We start from the raw sequence: 18,226 nt of genomic DNA on the forward strand, positions 1-18,226 counted from the left end.
CCAAATCAAACTTCAACTTACAACTCCCAAGGACACATTTGGAGCACAATTGGTCAGTGCACGAACCATACGCAAACCCCATCCGGTAGCTTTATGGCATCAATTGAAGCGAACAATCAAGATCGCTTTTGAACTCTTCACACGGTACGAACACCGGATTAGAAGCCGGCTTGGATCACCAGGCTGACAGCGCAGACATCCCGCCGAGACCGTTGTTCGTCAGATTGATTGCAGCGTACGCGAACCGTTCCCCGGCGAAGGCTCTCCTGGCAAAAGTTCTAGTCACGCAGAGGCGAATTAACAACCACCAGCGCTCGAGCCGTCTGGCGGTAGGCTTCACCGTGCCTTCACGATATCACAAATCACGCGTATGGTGAAACCACTTCAATCGAAAGCTCTACTCCTCTATCTCTCTTTGTCTTGCTGGAGTTGGGGACCGACCAGGCCGCTTGGGGACGACGTCGCGCCCAACACGAACGGTAGGGTTGCTGAAATTGACTACGCAAGAAAACAGCCGCTCGCGTAGTCACGCAAAGCAAAGCTGGATTTCGTGCCGATTGGCATTTTTTGGTGATTTCCCGAGGAGTGGGTCCGAGGAGAGCGTTTTGCCAATCGCTGGATACACCATTTCTTTGTCGTCGGTAAGGTAAACAGACAGTCGCACGCACCTCTTCTCTATCGCACTCATTCGAGGGTTGTGGCCATTCGAGCGGACCATTGCCTAAACGGTAGATCATTATTCATTATCACCGTGACGATAAAGCTCGGACGGATAAACATTGGCTGCTTTGTTGACTTTGTTCGCTAAGAAGACGCATTTTGGTCCTCGATTAAATAGAAGAAAAGTAACCCGGTCACCCATCTTCTTGCGTGCGCTTTTGGGTTGCCGGTCCGCACGCCCTCTACCGGACGCTAGCATAATGCATTATCAGCAATATGGCGTTAATAAGCAGCATTTGCCGTGACTATCATGATAAAAAACTGCACAGATTTAGGCACGGCAAGCAGCCCAATGCTCGAAATGGGTTTATCGCGAAGGACAGCGATGCTAACGTGCTGTGAATTGTTAACATGAATCTGTTTATGCGGGAAGCTGCCATATCTCGTGCGCTAAATTAACCACCACCTTCGCTTCCTATGCCTGTTCCTGCTTGATAAAGCTATTTAGAGTGGGCGGAAACATGATCTCACACCAAGAACACAGCTATTGTGGAGCTTTGACTGTATGTGAGTGTTTGTGTGTGTGTGCGAACAAACACGCTTGTCCGGCATTCGAACGAGTTCGGATGGACAAGCTTTCCCGTAATGAGATAATTAACATACGAATCGTGCCTTAATGAACGTTGGTCCCAACAAGTCCCAGGAATGTTACTGTGTGATGTATCATTAGCACCTGCACGCGTTAAGCTTTGCATTCCGAGCGGAACGCCGGCGTCGTTGGATATTGATGGCGGTAGAAGAAGAAAGCACGTGTATATCGCTTCACCGGACAGCACACAATAAAGCCCTGAATGTCTCGCCGTACGTAACGAACTGCCCTCCACATCGGGGTTTTTCGGAACTACTTCGGGGGGGAGTTGTTTAGGGTGGTTTTGTCCATTAAAACCGGGAATTTGTGTGCGTGTCTTTGCGTAGATAAGTTTAACACCAGCCGCCTGTTTCGGGACATACACACACAGTGCGTGTTTCGTGCCTGGCCAGCTGTGCAACAAGCCGTACCTGACCTTCCTGCTTACTGTCAGTGTCAAGGATTAGGGTGCGTTAGCTGTTGCTGGTAGTAGTTTTTCCCCAGGTATGACATATTGCGCGTTTCAGATACTTCAATGACGAGAAGGTTTGCATTTTCCAAGTTCCATTGCCTTTATCAAAAAACTAACCCAACCTACCTGTTCGTACTTTTCACACTCGTAAAAGTGTATGTGCAGCAGTGGATCGTGCGGGTTCTTCAGCAGATACACCAGCCCAAACTCGGGACCAAAAATTTCCGCCACGTTGTCATTGCCGATCGTAATTGGCTGTGGCCGGGTGCTCGTCGCTTTCGGCATCAGAAAGTCAGCATTCTTTTTGCCCTTTTCCTGCTTCACGATCACCCTATGAGTGGGGAGCAGAAAAGCGAATGAAGAAGGCGGATTAGTTGGTACTGCTGCCCACTGTATCTCTGGACGGATCGGTTTGCTCACCTGCAGTAGCCGAGAATGTATCGTAGCTTGTGCTCGAACTGTAGCTCAAAGTCCGTGTTGTACGCTGCCAGCACACCGTCCTCGACACCGACCGATAGCTGTGGAAATGGAAAGTGGAGAAAAGCAGAGAGTAGAAATTATTGGTTAGAAACACTCGGCCACACAGCACGGCACGGAATCAAAATCAACAGCACCGGTGACTACTGCATTGGTTTGCCGGTCGGGCAGACAGGCAACGATAAATCACGATAAACCTCCCAAAGGACAATCTCGCCGTCTGCATCACCGGAAACGAGCAACCATGTTCCCGGGAAAGCTATTCGATTGATCGTCTGGTTAGAGCAGGATTCATGGCAGTAAGGGAAAGGTGTGTCAGTAGTTTAGAGATGTATTGTGTGTATGTGGTGTATTGTGTGTAGATTGCCTTTGCTAAGGATGTGTGGATGGCGTATTAATATCCACTTAGAGCAGTTCGGCATAGTGCACGATGGTGTTAATTATTTGTGAAGTGCTTTGGAGACTTCAAAGTTCTTTTAGAATTTATTGGAAATAGTTGAAAGGCAATACACTTTGGTTATACCAAAGTCCGTATACAGATGTTCTCAAGAAAAAAGTGCACATAATATTATAAATATTTCACATTTATATCCCTTTCATGCCAGGGTCTTTTTGAGATTTTCCAAGAATGCGTGTAATAAACTTTCTGCTTGGAAATAACTTCCACCGGATGCGGAGTTCTTGCGTACCTCCCATAAATGATACGAGCTACGCCTCAATTTGTAGAACATATGTCTTCAACACTGGTGACATCTGGTACAATAAGCTTCATCAAAATCCTTGCCGACTTTAAGCCATATAAGCATGTGCGCCGTCCGCCCTAGGACACGGGTTCTTAGCGAGTAGTATATGGTCGATAAAGTTTTATGCTCGGCTTCGCTTTTGCCCGCCCAGCCCAGTAGGTTGAAAAGTTTAATTTAAAGTGTCTTTTGTAAAAAGCTGTGCTCTTTCAATCCTTGTTCCCTGCTTCCCTTGCTCTGTGAGGGCCAATCGCCCAGATGAAGGGCGCATAAACGGCAGCTTGTCGAGACTAATCCGACGGAAAAGTTTATGGATACGAGCAACGATAAAGTGTATGTTGCGCAGTTAAGCTGCCAAAGGTTAGGAATAACTTGTACCCAGCCGAAGCCTTTTTAAGGGTGTTTTTTTTCTACTTCCCGTCGGAGGCTCTTCAAAAACGGTTGAAACCATCCTGCTCAGTAACGCCGGCTGATCCGGCAACGGAATGGTGGTGTTTGGGACCTGCCAGCGGGATATCACTTAATGTGAGCCGACAGTAATGCGACCGGTTAGCCCGGTTACTACTACTAACCGGTCGATAACGAAGACATTTGTCGTGAGAAAAATGTGGCTTGCTTTCACCATTTCGGAAGCTCGTGCTCGGGCTCTTCTTCGCAGGCCGGATCGTTACGCCAGTACCAGTCGCTAACCAGCTTACTTAGAGGTGGTCAGATACACAGCCGGTTGAAGAAGCGACATCCGGACACGGTCCAATTTAACGACACCAACGCACAAACCCCTACTCACCATTGGCGCTAATTGGAAACGTTGGAAGAGTTCTTTGCCATCGACCGAACGAACCCCCTGCTGCCGTCGAAAGGGATGATGGGCGAAGGAACTGCTCTTTCGGGAACGGCTCCCACTGCACTCGGGAAATGCCTTTGGCATAAAATCCTATCCCCGGCAACGGTTCATCCGGTTCTTTTTACTCTCCTTCTGCACCAGGCCTATGGGTTTGCAATGGATTGGTGCGGTCCCATTCTGTGGAGCTACTCCCCGGAGGACAATAAATCTACTCACTTCAAAAGCATCGACTTGAAAGCTGAACGAGCTGTGTAGTGTACGAATGAAACGCAAGGAGCGCGTACGGCTAATAGAACAGAAGATTTTGTGGTATAGTGAGGCATATGCTTTGTAAAGTTTTCTATCCGGAAGGCAAAAAAGAATCACCATAAATAGCTTTTTCTCCTGCTTCTAAGGATGTACAGGACACATTTCGGAGAGAAACTGTGTTTGGCAACGTTGAGATATGGAGAACCAAGAACTATAGTGAAGAAGTGAAAAAAGTTGAACTACAATGGGAAAGAATTCTTCAGAAACAACTTTCATTTGTCTTTGGGTGATATATTCTTCACTTACAAGTTCATTGAAGCGTTAAGCTTTTTAAATTTTTCTTCGAAGCCTCCCAAATATCTTTCCAAGTTCCTCTACCTTTAATGAACAATTAAAAAAACCTACCATTTTTCAAATACAAATACAAATTTCCATTGCCAGTGTCCAGTACGCTAGGCAGCAAGGAACTTAAAACAAATTAACTGCTTAATTTAGTTTCCATTTATGTATTCTATCACCCTCTACCCTCTCTCTTTCATTGCAACAGCATGACGATTCTTGCAAAACCCTGCAAAACACCCACACACATACACACACACATACACACACACACACACACACACACACACTAACGAAACCACTTTCATTTCGCTTTATTACAATTTTAATAGCATTTGGGCGTAAATGTGGCCCCCATCCCTCTTTCCTGTCAGTAATTAATTTTGTGCCGTGATGTGACAGAAGGCCGAATACCGAGCGACACTCTACCAGCAGCCTCAGTCCAAATTTAGTTCCAAACATCCATCCAATGGCTAGGATAGTGAAAATTTTACCGACAGGAAGATGCAATTTTCGCGTACGTGCACATGCTTGGCACGATGTACTCGTGATGATGATATCCTTTTTGGGTAGCGTACGCTTTGTAGCCTTCGCTACAGTACAGCCACCGTCGGTTGTCTTGAAGCATTTCCCCGTGATGTCAATCGTTTGGCCAAACCATCCGTCAGGCTGTGGGAAAGCTCGCATAGTCTGTGCATAGTCTAATAAAGGTTAGTGTGCTTCGTTAGGCAAGAAAAGATGCCTTTGCACCATGTTTTGCCGGCATTGGGAGATGAAAAAGGGGTCATTACCATCGTCAAACTGCATTACACTTTGTGTGCTTGGGCCTCGCAAGACGTGCTCGGGAAGCGAATGAGACTCTGATTACGAGAAGTTCGGTGTGTCTGGGTGTGGCTGGTGGTGGACGGTGCTGGCATTATTATGGGAACGATTTAAACTCGCGCCATTAAATTTAATCTCGAACATAATTTGATGAATGTACTTTAAGAAAGTAGACGGAAAAAAGAATGATGCAGAACACCTTCGCCAGCAATGAAGCATCTTTGAGGAACCATCGCACCATCAACTCTTTCAAGCGGAAGCATGTTGTGCGAAACATCCAGGGGCCGTAACTAAAGCTGAAGTTTACCCGCCCGACAACAACGTGATGGAATAATTAGAGTTTGTTCCAAAATGGGGGCTGTTTAATGAATGCAAATTTTATTTACCGAATTTATAATTATTTTCACGTGATTTTTAAGTCACACCATCAAGGCTGAACTGCGCATCGTAAACATTGCTTTGGTAAAAAGGGGCGGATGGAGATGGTTAGCTTTAATGTTAAATATTTATGGCGTCGGGATGGTACGCCTTTCGGGCAACGCCGTTTCGTGAGATCACTATAATGTATTTTCTGAGATTTTTTTCTTTTTTGTTATTCAGCGAGTGCTTGTCTTGAAGAAGCGCTAGATAAGGTGTTAAATATCATCGTTAAATCTAAACTTAGTTTAAATCGAATATCTTTGGCGACTGGCAATGCAATACCTTTTACGATTACCTGATGTTGTGGAAATCGTTTTATTTTCGTGCTGTCGTTTGTCGTAAAAAAGACTTCCCTTTTGCACAAACCAAACATATCTCACACCCAAATAGCGTACCTGCTGCTGAATTGAAATGTCAAATTATTCCCACATTACAGATAAAAACGGGCACAGGAAAATATAGCGTAATCGTTGACTCAGGCATCGGCACATGACAATGGTAAAGGGAAACGCACAAAAAACCCACTCGGTTTCCCCGAGTGATTCGGATAAATTTGCCCACGATCGTACCATACAACTGCAATAGTTACAGCGGTGGAGACAAAAAGGAGAAGACCATTGGATTTGGCGGGTCGTGTTTGACTTGTTAATAATTGATGAGAACGTAATCTCGTTAGGCGGATGAATGGGTTTATGGACAGGGACGCCACCACCGCTTCGTCTCGCATAACATAACTCCCTTTCTAACAGAAACAAACCCTCGCATGTGTGTGTGTGTGTGTGTGGGAGTGTAGACAAAAATGCTGGGCGCACAGTTTGCCCACACATTCCCTCTCCTCCCTAGCATAAAGTGAAGCGTGCGAGCGAAGGCAGCAAACCCGTCAAACAATTCAATCGCGAAATGCGTACCATGTTGCGAACGCATTTCCGATGGAAAATCGATATTTTCCACAAGTTCCGGACGGGGCCGCAGAGTGCCGTACGAGTGGCCGGTGTACGTGTGCGTGTGTGTGTTTCCCTCTGTGTTGTTGTTGCTAGTTGGCGTAACGAAAAAGGATAGAACCGACCGGCCGAAGTTTGCGCCTGATAGTTTGCGCCACGCGGGAACGATTCGGTGTAATGTAGCGCCACGGGGCAGTGATGGACAAGGATGTGTTCAGCTGTTGACGGTTGGCTGAGCTTTGGGGCTGGGATTTTTTGTTGCGCTGTGAGGTGCCTGACTGCTCAAAGCCATACCCAAGGTTTGGTGTTCTGGTTTTCGTGTACGTCCGAAGCGAATTTTTGTTTGATTTCATTTTACCATCTCCCTATGGAGATCCGCACAAACTGGACACGAGTGAGCGTGTAGGATTGGCAAAAATCTGCACCCCCTGTATGCGGGGCAGTAAAAAGCGACCCTGCTGGTATGGGAATGCTATGAAGGTTTGCGTTTTAAAATGCGGGACAAATGGACAAAAGAGGTGCAGAGATTTTTAGCACACATCGGCACTAGTAGTCCACCGTGCTGCGGGCATCGGGTCGGTGTCCAACTACCGTGGGACAATTAATTGCGGCACACTTACCGTTACATAACTTTCGTGGTTTCTGATGTCGGCGATGGACCACGGCAGCATGGCGGCGGAAAAGCGGGGATCGACCGAGGCGGATCCACGCCATGTAAGCGTCGTCAGGCGAGTCTTCATCGTCGCGTTCCGGTCCAGCTTTACTGTGGGGCCGTCGCTGTTGCCGTGCTAGCGCTGTTTCCGTAGGGCTGGCTGGTGGTTTAGTGGCACACACTGTACCACACAGACTCGCTTTGTGTGTTTGTTAACCCACGGAGTGGGACAGAGAGCCAGACAGACAGAGAGAGAGCGAAAGGCAAAGCGTGGCAAAGGGAAATCGAGTAGGAGAGAGCGAGAGTGCAACGGAGCTGGGCTCAAACTTTTACCACAATGTTACATTCACAGCTGGTAGCTGCACCATAGCACAAAACTAAGCGAGATCTCGGCTCCACTCTGCGGATGTACTGAGCGTATAAATGCAATGTACGTGATGATAATGCAAACGAAAAACTCGCCTTTTGCCTCTCTAAGTGCTTTCACACGCTTGCGCCCGACTTTAGATGGCGCTGTAAAATGCTTTTCATGTGCCTTCACTCACTTCGCATAGCACGTGCACAACTTACGAGGGGTGGAAGTCGCCAATCCTTCACTTTACCGCACTATTTCACACAAACACACAGGCACACACACACTCACAAACGGACACACAGACGATACACTGCAATAATACATTAAACTGTGTTACACGATTAGGCGTAAATCACGCCTGTAATGGTACGCGTTGGCAAAACCGTCGTTTGGTTTTGTGTCCTTTGCTCCCAAAAATTGAACTTGTGCGCTGTGCGCCTGAATGTAGGCAACGCCGCAGCAACCCTTTTCGGCAAATTAAAATTCAAAACAATCACCTGCCCGTTTGTCTGCGCAGCACGTTAACGACCACAGTGGGCGTCATAAACATTACAACGGCTTGTGCAGGGGCCCAGCTATCGCGAAAGCATTGGCATCTCGTTGCTTTATTGTTGTATGCGAGCGTATAATAGATAATAGAGCAAAGAGCTGTTTATCGCTAGTTTTTGCTTTTTAATAATAAAAAGTAATCTTCATTCTGGCACACGGTGCAAAGAAACTGTGACGTACGGGAGTTTTCTTTTCTTTCACCTTCACAAACCCTCCCGAGGCACGCGAATCGATCAAAGCGCTAAACTAAAAGGGGCTGCAGTTCGGCCCTGTTCGCAAATGGCTCCGGGCGGAGGGTAAGCGCGATTCACAGCGCGCGATGGCAAAAACTTCCCCCGTGCTAGCTGCTCGCAATGGCTGCAGCTTAAAAGGGGAAATGGGAAAACTGGCGTCCCCAGCCACCCTTGAAAAAGCAAATCTTACATCCAGCCAGCCCCGCCGTAACACGTAACGCAGCCGAAGATGTGTGCCGTGCGCTAGGCCCCGAGACCAGACGACACACACCGTGGAAGGGGCTGAAGCGAGAAGCTGAGAAGTTTGGCAGCACAAGGGTAAAGAAAAAATCAATCCCTCTCTCTAGCTGCCCAGCACCGTAGAGGTAGGGTTGGTGTATGCTCGAATGCTTTTTTTTTTGCACTTTTCGGGGCTGCTTCTTCATTCGTAATAATGCGCACACGGAGAAGGTACACTGCACACACTCACACACATACACTCACAACACACACCCATACCTATGCTGCTCGCTCTTCAACCACCAGGGAGCATTGAAACATTGGTGCGATTTTCTTTCACTTCATTTTCACGCTTTCCCCGCGACGGTAAACGATGCACACTTTTGCGAATTCTTCGGCAGCTCCTTCCCGTCTTTGTGTGAAAATTTCACTGCACTGCACTGGGCGGCATGAAGGCAGTACCCACCCCTTTCCGCCTCCCCTTAGCTTACCACTTTCTTGCACTTCTTTCTTTTTTTCTCCGCACGGACACGGTCTTGCCGTTTCGGAAAGAATTTCTGCGACCGCTGTTGACGCCTCGCGGGTTGTGTGTGTTCTTCTGCCCGTTCGGTGAGCAAAACAAAACCGAGCCTATCGGTTTTTATGCTCGGGCCTTATGCTGCTATGCTGCGATGTTCGGCCGTTTGTAGCCGATGGTTGAACACTCGACTGGGCGCAGTCAGACCGTCGCCATGGTGGGGGTGCTGTATTTTTTTATGTTTATATTCACACAATACAACCGACTGCAGGAAGGTTTTATTTAATTATTTGTGGATGAATTATATTTTTTTAAAATATTCTTTATGATTGATTAATGTACAATTGGGTTTAAATTGATGCTTTTGCTTGCGTATGTTTGAGAAAAATATGAAACACCTTGTGCTACACCTGTAGCATAACAACATTGCAGCATAAAAGATTGTGCTTGAAGTTTTTGACGGTAGAGGGCGCTGTACTATAATTTTGAATGTGACAGTTATTTATGCTGTATCTGTTCTGGCGGCTCTTGATTTATTATAATGTGCTGTAATTTAAAATACTAAATAATTGTCTGCATTTACATATGCAAATGTATACAAGCTGCATGCTCTATACATATTTCATTAGCCGTATTAAAAATACACTTTTCTATTCATCAAAATGTACATTTTCGTTCATCGCCATGCTTGCTGTCTCGCTCGGTTCTCATCCCATTTGCGCACTATGGTACAACTGGCTCAAGTTGAAACTTAAACTTAACTCAAGTTGAAAGAAGTGAAAGCGAAAGAAGTGTTAAGCGTAGTGTTGGGAAAAAGAGCACAATTAAGTGTGCTGTGCGCACTCCGCACTGTGCGCGCACTCCGCACTTTTCGCACAGTGCGAGCACACTTCGCACGGTGCGCGCACTTTTCGCACACTCCGCACAGTGCGAGCACAGTCCGGACTTTTCGCACACTTCGCACATTGCGAGCACACTTCGCACAGTGCAAGCTTAACTTGCATCACTTTGCACTGTGCGAGCACACTTCGTACCATGGTGGTACGTACACAAAGACCACGACCACACGACCAGTGTCAGCTTTTTCTCTTAGAGTTCATTTACTCAGCCATCGGGGTCGTCTAACAGTGGATGAACTTGGCGGACACCTGACCTCTTCAAGCCCAACCCCCCCCCCCCCCCCCCCCCCCACTCCGTCCGCCCATCCACGATGGCTATTATTGGTCCCAACAGAAAGCATGTGTAGATCCATGCAAATATTGGAAACTCCATCGATTTGACATACACCTGTTTCGAATCCTTTAAAGGGTATAGACAATATTTTTTCAATCTAAGAGCCCCCTTCTACGCTGCACTTCATTCCTCGCTCTTCTTTTCCACCCTTTTACGCATGGCAAAAGCGCAGAACGCTGAAACACGCGCGCACTGCTGAAATCAATACAATTTAATCATCGTTGGCCCAAGGCATTGGGTAGAGCAAGAAACAACATAATTCTTTGCAAGTGTGGATGGCCGGTACACGAGCACACCGAAACCGCGCGGAGACATTTGCTGCGAGAATCGAATGCACAGAACGCTGCGCTTGACCACCATCGAAAACCAGTTACACAAACACAAGGATACAACACACCCAGACAAAAATTTAAAGGCCCCGAAACACAATATCAACACAGCGGTCCGTAGCCGAAGAAATTATCACGCGTTTCTTTAAAACAACTATGAACTGTGAAGGTCGTAGGTAAACGACGCTCCAGTGGGTTGAGGATTCTCTTGAATTTGGCTGAGATGAAACGTGTCTGTGCTTGTACTCGGAGCCACCGCTTTGCGATTGTGCAATAAAACAGACAGCTGGTTTCACGCGAAAACTGCTATTCGCGTCGCAGGCTTGCAAAAATTACAATTTTCACTCGGAGCCCTAGTCAAATTTTGTGATTAACTGAAGAGAAGGGGACATGGGACAGGGCGAGAGGGGGGGGGGGGGGGGGGGGTTGGGGATGTGTGTGGTATGAATGTGTGCAAGCGATTTATGGATCTTTGATTCGCCCCGACTTGAACTCGTTGCATCAACGGATCGGAGTCGCTAATGCTAACTGATGCATTAAAGGCGGTTTGTCAAAATATGCTCAGTACTACACCACCTGACTTCCTGTAACATGGTACGAAGTGTACTCGCACAGTACGAAGTGTACTCGCACAGTACAAAGTACAAAGCACTGCACGAAATTTGCGAAACATGCTTGCACTGTGCGAAGTGTGCGAAAAGTGTGGAGTGTGCTCGCACTGTGCGAAGTGTGCGAAAAGTCCGGACTGTGCTCACACTGTGCGAAAAGTGCGCGCACTGAGCGGAGTGTGCGAAAAGTGCCCGCACTGTGCGAAGTGTGCGAAAAGTGCGAAGTGCGCGCACTGTGCGAAATGTGCTCGCACAGTACAAAGTGTGCTGTGCAGTGCGCACAATGAGGTGTGCTGTGCGCACAGTGCGCACTCGCGCACAATGCCCAACACTAGTTAAGCGTGATGGGAGGGGGGGGGATTACTAATGCGCAAAATTAGAGTTCCATTTCAAAAGCATATGCATCCTTTACTTAGGATATGGATTAGATTTGGTTCAGCGGTTACACAAATGAAGGTGTTCCTGAAGTGTTGATCTGAAAATGGTACTAGGAATTGATTGGTACGAGAATTGAAGATGCTCATTCTTTTTTCTCAGTGATGGCAAGTTCTTTTTCTTGGGGCGCCACGCGACCGCTTAGGGCCACTGCAGTGCTCCATGGGATACGATTTTATCGTCCGTGCTGTAATTTGATTTTCCCTGGATTATTTAGATTGATTTGATAGGTTGGCTGAGTTTCATCGTTCAATGATTACAAAAAATTGAGATTTTTTCCTTCAAACCCAAATATATATACATCGGTATTTCTGGTCACTTTGCCCACAGGGCAAGGCGAGCTTTTGGCGGCCACCGTCGCAAAACCGTCGCAAAACGTCAAAACCGGCGTCGCCAGCGAGCGAAACTCGCAACGATTTCGAGGCGCTGGCGACGGTCGTTTTTGACGTTTTGCGACGGTTGTTGACCTTTCGAGCGAGCTTTTGCCCTGCGGGCCAGTGTGGCCAGATTATATTGGCAGATTTCGGTTGGAGCACTGTTAAGAACGCAACCATTTAACCGTCTTGTGTACGATCAAAAAACATTACGTAATCGTACAACCGCCTACACGGGTAGGCCATACAATTTATATGGAAGAATGATGATTTTTGTGATTAAAAGAGTATATCTTTTGAATTTGTAGTAAGATTTGAATGAAAACTGTCTTATGAACCTATAATAATGTTTTATAACATATCGTTGTAAAATTAGAATTTTAAAAATCCTATCAATATTTTTTTAATCAAAAATGTGCAGTAAGGCACGTGTCTGTGCTCCATCGCATGCGATTTTATCGCACGTGCTGTCAAACGCATTTTCGTATAATATTGTGATTATTGGGATGATTTTAATAATAAAACGATTATGAAAAATTAAGTTGAGATTGTTCCTACAAAACACCACACATTTAGTTTGACAGATAAAATCGGATGCGGCGTCCGACGAAATCAAAAATTTTTGATTCCGCCCAAGCGCCACAGATTAAGCTTAAACGACTGGAAAATTGAATATCCATAGAAAAAAAAGAAAGCTCCACAGCTTCATTGGTTTGATCAATAGATGGCGTATTACAACTCATCATTATATTGCTATCCTTTTCTTGTAATGTGTTTCGACAAGTTTCATCTTATCATGACCTATATAGCCTTCTAACTTTCTGAGCAAAAATCTATATGAATGGTCGCGTGGTCAGATACGTGGGTATCAACACCAACGACCATTACTCAAATCTCACTTGCTTCAGTGCTGGTGGTTTCCATTGGAGTTTAGTATAGTATAGTAGTTTAGTACGACGAAATCGCACGTCCGACGTTATCTGTCAAATCTCATATAAAATTTTGACAGGCCTTCTGATAAAATCGTATCCGATGGAGCACAGACACGAGCCTTACTCGAACACCCCAACCGGCCTTGCCGCATATTTTAAGTGGATGAATAGTCTTTTTCTAAGTTTTACTTACGTTTCTTTCAAAAGTTATATACATTTTTCAATTGTTTTGCTTGTTGTATAAACATATATGTTGACGATCTATAAAATATACTCATCTATGTTGTGTACAGAAACAGTGCAGTGTAACCACCGACAAACCGACGTGACACTGGCGTTACAAAAGTGTCCCACACGAAAGTACTGTCATTTACCAGTGAGGCGATCACTTCTGTCAAAGTAAGCTCTGTTCACTGCTGCTTCGATGTAAACAACTTTTCTAAATACAAATTGCGAAGGAAGTGTGAGGCACGATTTTATGTGAATTATTGGACAAAAAACCCCGGAAAATCATTTTATAAGTTTCCAAATCAATGCAAAAGATGTGAGAAGTACATAAAACAATACGCATTGGAATTTGGGAAGAAAAACAAAAAGGGGATTTAGCAGTTTCTTCTCTGTGTCAGTGTAGTAAGCGAATCATTATAGAGATGGCGCTAGTGTTTAACGTATTTTCATTTGAAATAAGGAGACAACTTTCGAACCTCTTTTTGTTCGAAGTGTCACGTCGGTTTGTCGGTGGTGTAACCGCGACTCGATGCTGTCGTGGAACTGACAGCATCCGACGTCCGAATGGCCGTTAAGGGCTTCGGGAGCGATCGGGCTACCGAGGGTTCGCACTCGATCATAGGCTGCGACCCGACACACACAACAGTCTTGTAGCATATACAGTGGAACGTCGATTATCCGGGCAGCTCGGGACCGGGCGTTTGCCGGTTAATCGATTTGCGCGGATAATGGTCTAAGAAATGTCAAATTCATATAAAAATTAAATAATCCACTAGTTTTATGATTAATTCACCTTGAATCAATCGATAAATCGTTAGTAGAATATTATTTTAATCAATAACTATAGGTTGTTGTTCATGAACAACTGTTCATGAACAAAAATAAATTTCGAAAACACCACTAGACACTACAGAGCTGCACAAAAAAACTGGTTGCCCACTTGACTATCGCAGCAAATGTTCACTGTACGTTTGAACAGCTGTCACATTTATGCGCACGGTTAAGGCGGCGCTCTAGCAGCAATCGAACACGACATCCGACACGAACAAACCCATATAATCATATGGAGGTGCACTGTCAGACACAAACAAACAAACAAGACAAACATGTCATATCCCATACATTTTTCATGTTCGATGTCGTGTTCGATTGGTGCTAGAGCGCCGGGTAAGCCACCCGCCGGTTAATCCGCCCCCGGATAATCGACGTTCTACTGTAATAATAGAATATATGTTATAATAGAATATAGTGATTGATACAGAAGAGCTTCGTGTGTCCTTTAGTATCCTCAATGGTGAACCAGTCCGAAACACAAAAATCTGTTTTATTAAAAACTGGCTCCGACCGGCTCCAGACAACTTCGGAACCTCCTCCACTCCAATCCAACAGAGCCGGCTCTGCACCCACGGCTCCGAAGCTGACTCCGCTCCAGCAGCTCCGGAGCCGGCTCCGCACCAACTACTCCACGTTCACGGCTCCGGAGCCGGTTTTTACAGATTGCACCAAAACAATCATTTTAAATATTTTTTAAAACAGGAATATCCATAATTAGCCGAGTAAATAATGTTGAAAGGAATCTATAAAAAAATCGATAAGTTTTGAACATTGTTCATCAATCACACAATCACATCGGGTGTTATATTCTACACTTGCGAGATGATAGATTCGTTTTATACGCTATCATACAATCACCGACAAACCGACGTGACACTTCGAACAAAATTAGCTTCAAAAGTTGTCTCCTTATTTCAAATGAAAATACGTTAAACACTAGCGCCATCTCTAGAATGATTCGCTTACTACACTGACACAGAGAAGAATCTGCTAAATCCCCTTTTTATTTTTCTTCGCAAATTCCAATGCACATTGTTTTTTGTACTTCTCACATCATTTGCATTGATTTGGAAACTTATAAAATGATTTTCCTGGGTGTTTTGTCCAATAATTCTCACAAAATCGTGCCTCACTCAATCGTGCGTAGTGGTTGGTATCATTTTAAAAGAGATGATTTCAGTGTTAATTTCAAAATATTGTTACACATCATGCAATAAAATTTAACTGTACACAACTGTAATACAACATTTGAAAGAAAAGAAAAAGACATCACAGAGAGAGATCGACTGTCAAACCGAGTGGTTGTGCCTTCCTTGTGCTCCTGATTTTTGATGCTGTTTTGCCGTGTTACTGCCTGATTTTCAACATTTGCAACATTGGTGCTGCTGAGTTGCTTGTACTGGCTAGTGCGTGCCTTCGATTGTTATCAAGTTGCACCTGAATTCTTGCACCTAGTCTCCTGTTATTTCGTCAGTTTTGCCGAGATATTGTTTGGCTTCGTTCCTGCTCCTGTCACTCGTCAGTTTGTGCTGTGTCATTCGTTATGCAGTGCTCAACCTGCAATGCACCCACCGATAGTGCAAATTCGGTGTCCTGCGCCGGTGTGTGTGGCTCCAAGCATCATACCCATTGCACGGGTTTGTCCCGTGATTCTACTCGTGAGCTTGGGCGGAATAATCAATTGTTGTGGTTGTGCAAAAATTGTAACGAGTTTCGCAATGGCACAAACTCACTTCTCACAAGTGAGATAGCAGCCCTACTCGAGTTGGTGAAAGCAGAAATTCTCACCACGATTGACTCATCTCTCTCTTCTCTTAGATCGGCTATCAAGAGCGATTTGCTTGCTGAGATCCTCGCTCTCGCTGATAAGCTAACACCCGTATTAGCTAAGCCGTCTGTTTCTCACGCATCGCGAACGCACACGTCCACTAATGCATCGTCACTCAACGCCACTAATACCAGAACGACTAAAACAGCATCCACTCGCCGTACATTTACCAACTCAATGGAGCTCACTGCAGATATCCAGCAAGCAGCGAACGATACCAACACTATGGAAGCTTCTGATAGCTGCAACCACTACACTCATCGTACTAAGGTGACTAGTGATATTAGTGCTGGGCACTGCCGAACAAATACAAAATCATCTTCTGATCCTGTTTTGAACCATGATACCACGAACACTGGCATAGCAGAAAAAGTATGGTTATACTTCACGAACATCAAATCGCATGTCTCCGCTGATGATATGCGTGTGTGGCTTAAAGCTGTGCTGCCAACCGACAACATAGATGTTTACCGTCTCACGAAAAAGGGCGCAAACCTTGATTTGATGTCCTTTATATCGTTTAAAGTGAGTATTCCCAAATCACTCAAGGATCTGGCGCTTCAATCTACTATTTGGCCAGTTTCACTTACTGTTCGTGAGTTTGTTGATCGTGGCCCACCAAAGCAACGTATACATGAAAGGGCCCGATTTGACCCTTCTGCGCTTACTTCGCATCGTTCAAGCAGTGCAAATTGCTCTTCTGCTGCGCCAAAAAGCACCGCTCATCCGGATCATTTTTTGGATCATCGATCGCCATCCCCACAGCGCGTGATTCTATCACCATCCCAGATGACCGAGATCCTAGAGGCTATCCAACCGGAGTTTCCTCCCACACCCCCTCAGTTATCACCGGGGGTGGGGCTTCAATCACAGAACAATCTCAGCAACACGAATCGCTCACCACAGATCAGCCCGTTTGCCAAACGGATAGCTCACAATTAATAGACCCCTTCGTGATCTATTACCAAAATGTTCGAGGCCTTCGCACCAAATACAATGAATTGCGCCTTTCTGCGAATGAATCAGGGTTTGAAATGCTTGCCCTTACTGAAACCTGGTTAAATGAATCGATTCCATCCAACATGGTCCTTGATAGTGATGCCTACAACATATACCGCTGTGATCGAAGCAGGTTAAACAACGAACGTTCGCGTGGGGGTGGTGTGCTGCTTGCATGTTCCAGTCGTTATCCGTCTGTGGCACTTAACATGAATCAACCTACGCTTGAAGCTTTATGTATTCGTGTTTCTTTTCCTAAGTTTCGTCTTTATGTGGGGATTGTTTATGTGCCACCGTATTTGAGCAGCGACCGCAACTATTTCGAATCCCTTTCTGCTTTCATCAGCGATGCATACATGCATATGAAACCGAATGATCATCTTATCCTTCTTGGCGACTTCAATCAACCGGCGTTAGGGTGGTCGCCTGCAGCCGCAGTAAGGTCAGATTCATCTTTACCTATGAGACATTATGTGCCTCATATCTCTTTGAATTCATCCAGTTCCTGCTTTTTGGATGTGTTAAATTTGCATGAACTCTATCAGCTGAACGGGGTGCATAACCATTCAAATCATTATCTGGACCTGGTGCTCTCTAACTCTGCTGCTGCTGCTTGTTCTTCTGTGTATCCTGCTTCGTCACTGCTCCTGCCCCAGGATGCCCATCATCCTGCTCTGGAAATTGCGTTACCGTCTTCTTTATTTAGGGCTAGTAGGGTTAGGAATGAATTGCCTTCTGCTCCTAATTCATTGAGTGTTCGTTATAATTTTCGTCTTACAGACTATCGTAAACTTAATTCTATTCTATCTCGTGCCGACTGGTCTTTTTTTTATCAATGTACATCGGTCGACGAGGCTGTCCAATCGTTTAATGCTTTGTTAACCTCTACACTCCTTTCATGTACACCTATTTTTCGTTCCCCTCCTAATCCTCCCTGGTCCAATCGTACTCTTCGCAACCTGAAAAAGGATAGAATGAAATATCTTAGGAGGTATCGTCTGAACCGATCTGCTTTCAACTTTCGTTTATTTAAGTACGCTGCCTCTGCGCATCGACTATACAACAGGGCTTGTTTTGAGGCCTATTCGAGTAGACTGCAATCGCGTTTCCGTTCTGATCCAGCATCCTTCTGGCAATTTGTTAGGATTCGAAGAGGGTGCAATACGTTACCTAATGAAATGGTACTTGATTCTCGAACTGCCTCTACGCCTGTTGAGATCTGTGAGCTATTCTCTGCACATTTTTCCCAAATGTTTGAGCCACCGGTTAGTGACCCTAACCTTATTGAGGGTGGGCTACTCTACACGCC

General features: G+C 45.5%; 2 protein-coding genes across 6 annotated transcripts in view; one reads left to right on the top strand and one right to left on the bottom strand.

Annotated features, from left to right (window-relative positions):
- LOC120951704 (TBC1 domain family member 1) overlaps positions 1–9,222 on the bottom strand; it is a 28,376-nt gene extending 19,154 nt beyond the window's left edge. For 2 of the 5 annotated variants that reach the window (XM_049607765.1, XM_040370556.2), the window contains exons 1-4: positions 9,092–9,219; positions 7,213–7,909; positions 2,181–2,278; positions 1,887–2,091 (exon numbers count right to left, since the gene is read on the bottom strand). In XM_049607765.1, coding sequence (XP_049463722.1) covers positions 1,887–2,091; positions 2,181–2,278; positions 7,213–7,332 — 423 coding nt within the window. In that variant the 5' untranslated portion in view covers positions 7,333–7,909; positions 9,092–9,219. The other 3 variants (XM_049607763.1, XM_049607764.1, XM_049607770.1) reach the window with 3 other exon arrangements.
- LOC120949101 (uncharacterized) overlaps positions 1–18,226 on the top strand; it is a 252,172-nt gene that overhangs the window by 135,712 nt on the left and 98,234 nt on the right. The gene's annotated exons all lie outside the window — the stretch shown is intronic.

This window comes from Anopheles coluzzii, chromosome 2 (genome assembly GCF_943734685.1).
Source record: "Anopheles coluzzii chromosome 2, AcolN3, whole genome shotgun sequence".
In the NCBI taxonomy this organism is placed as follows: Eukaryota; Metazoa; Arthropoda; class Insecta; order Diptera; family Culicidae; genus Anopheles; species Anopheles coluzzii.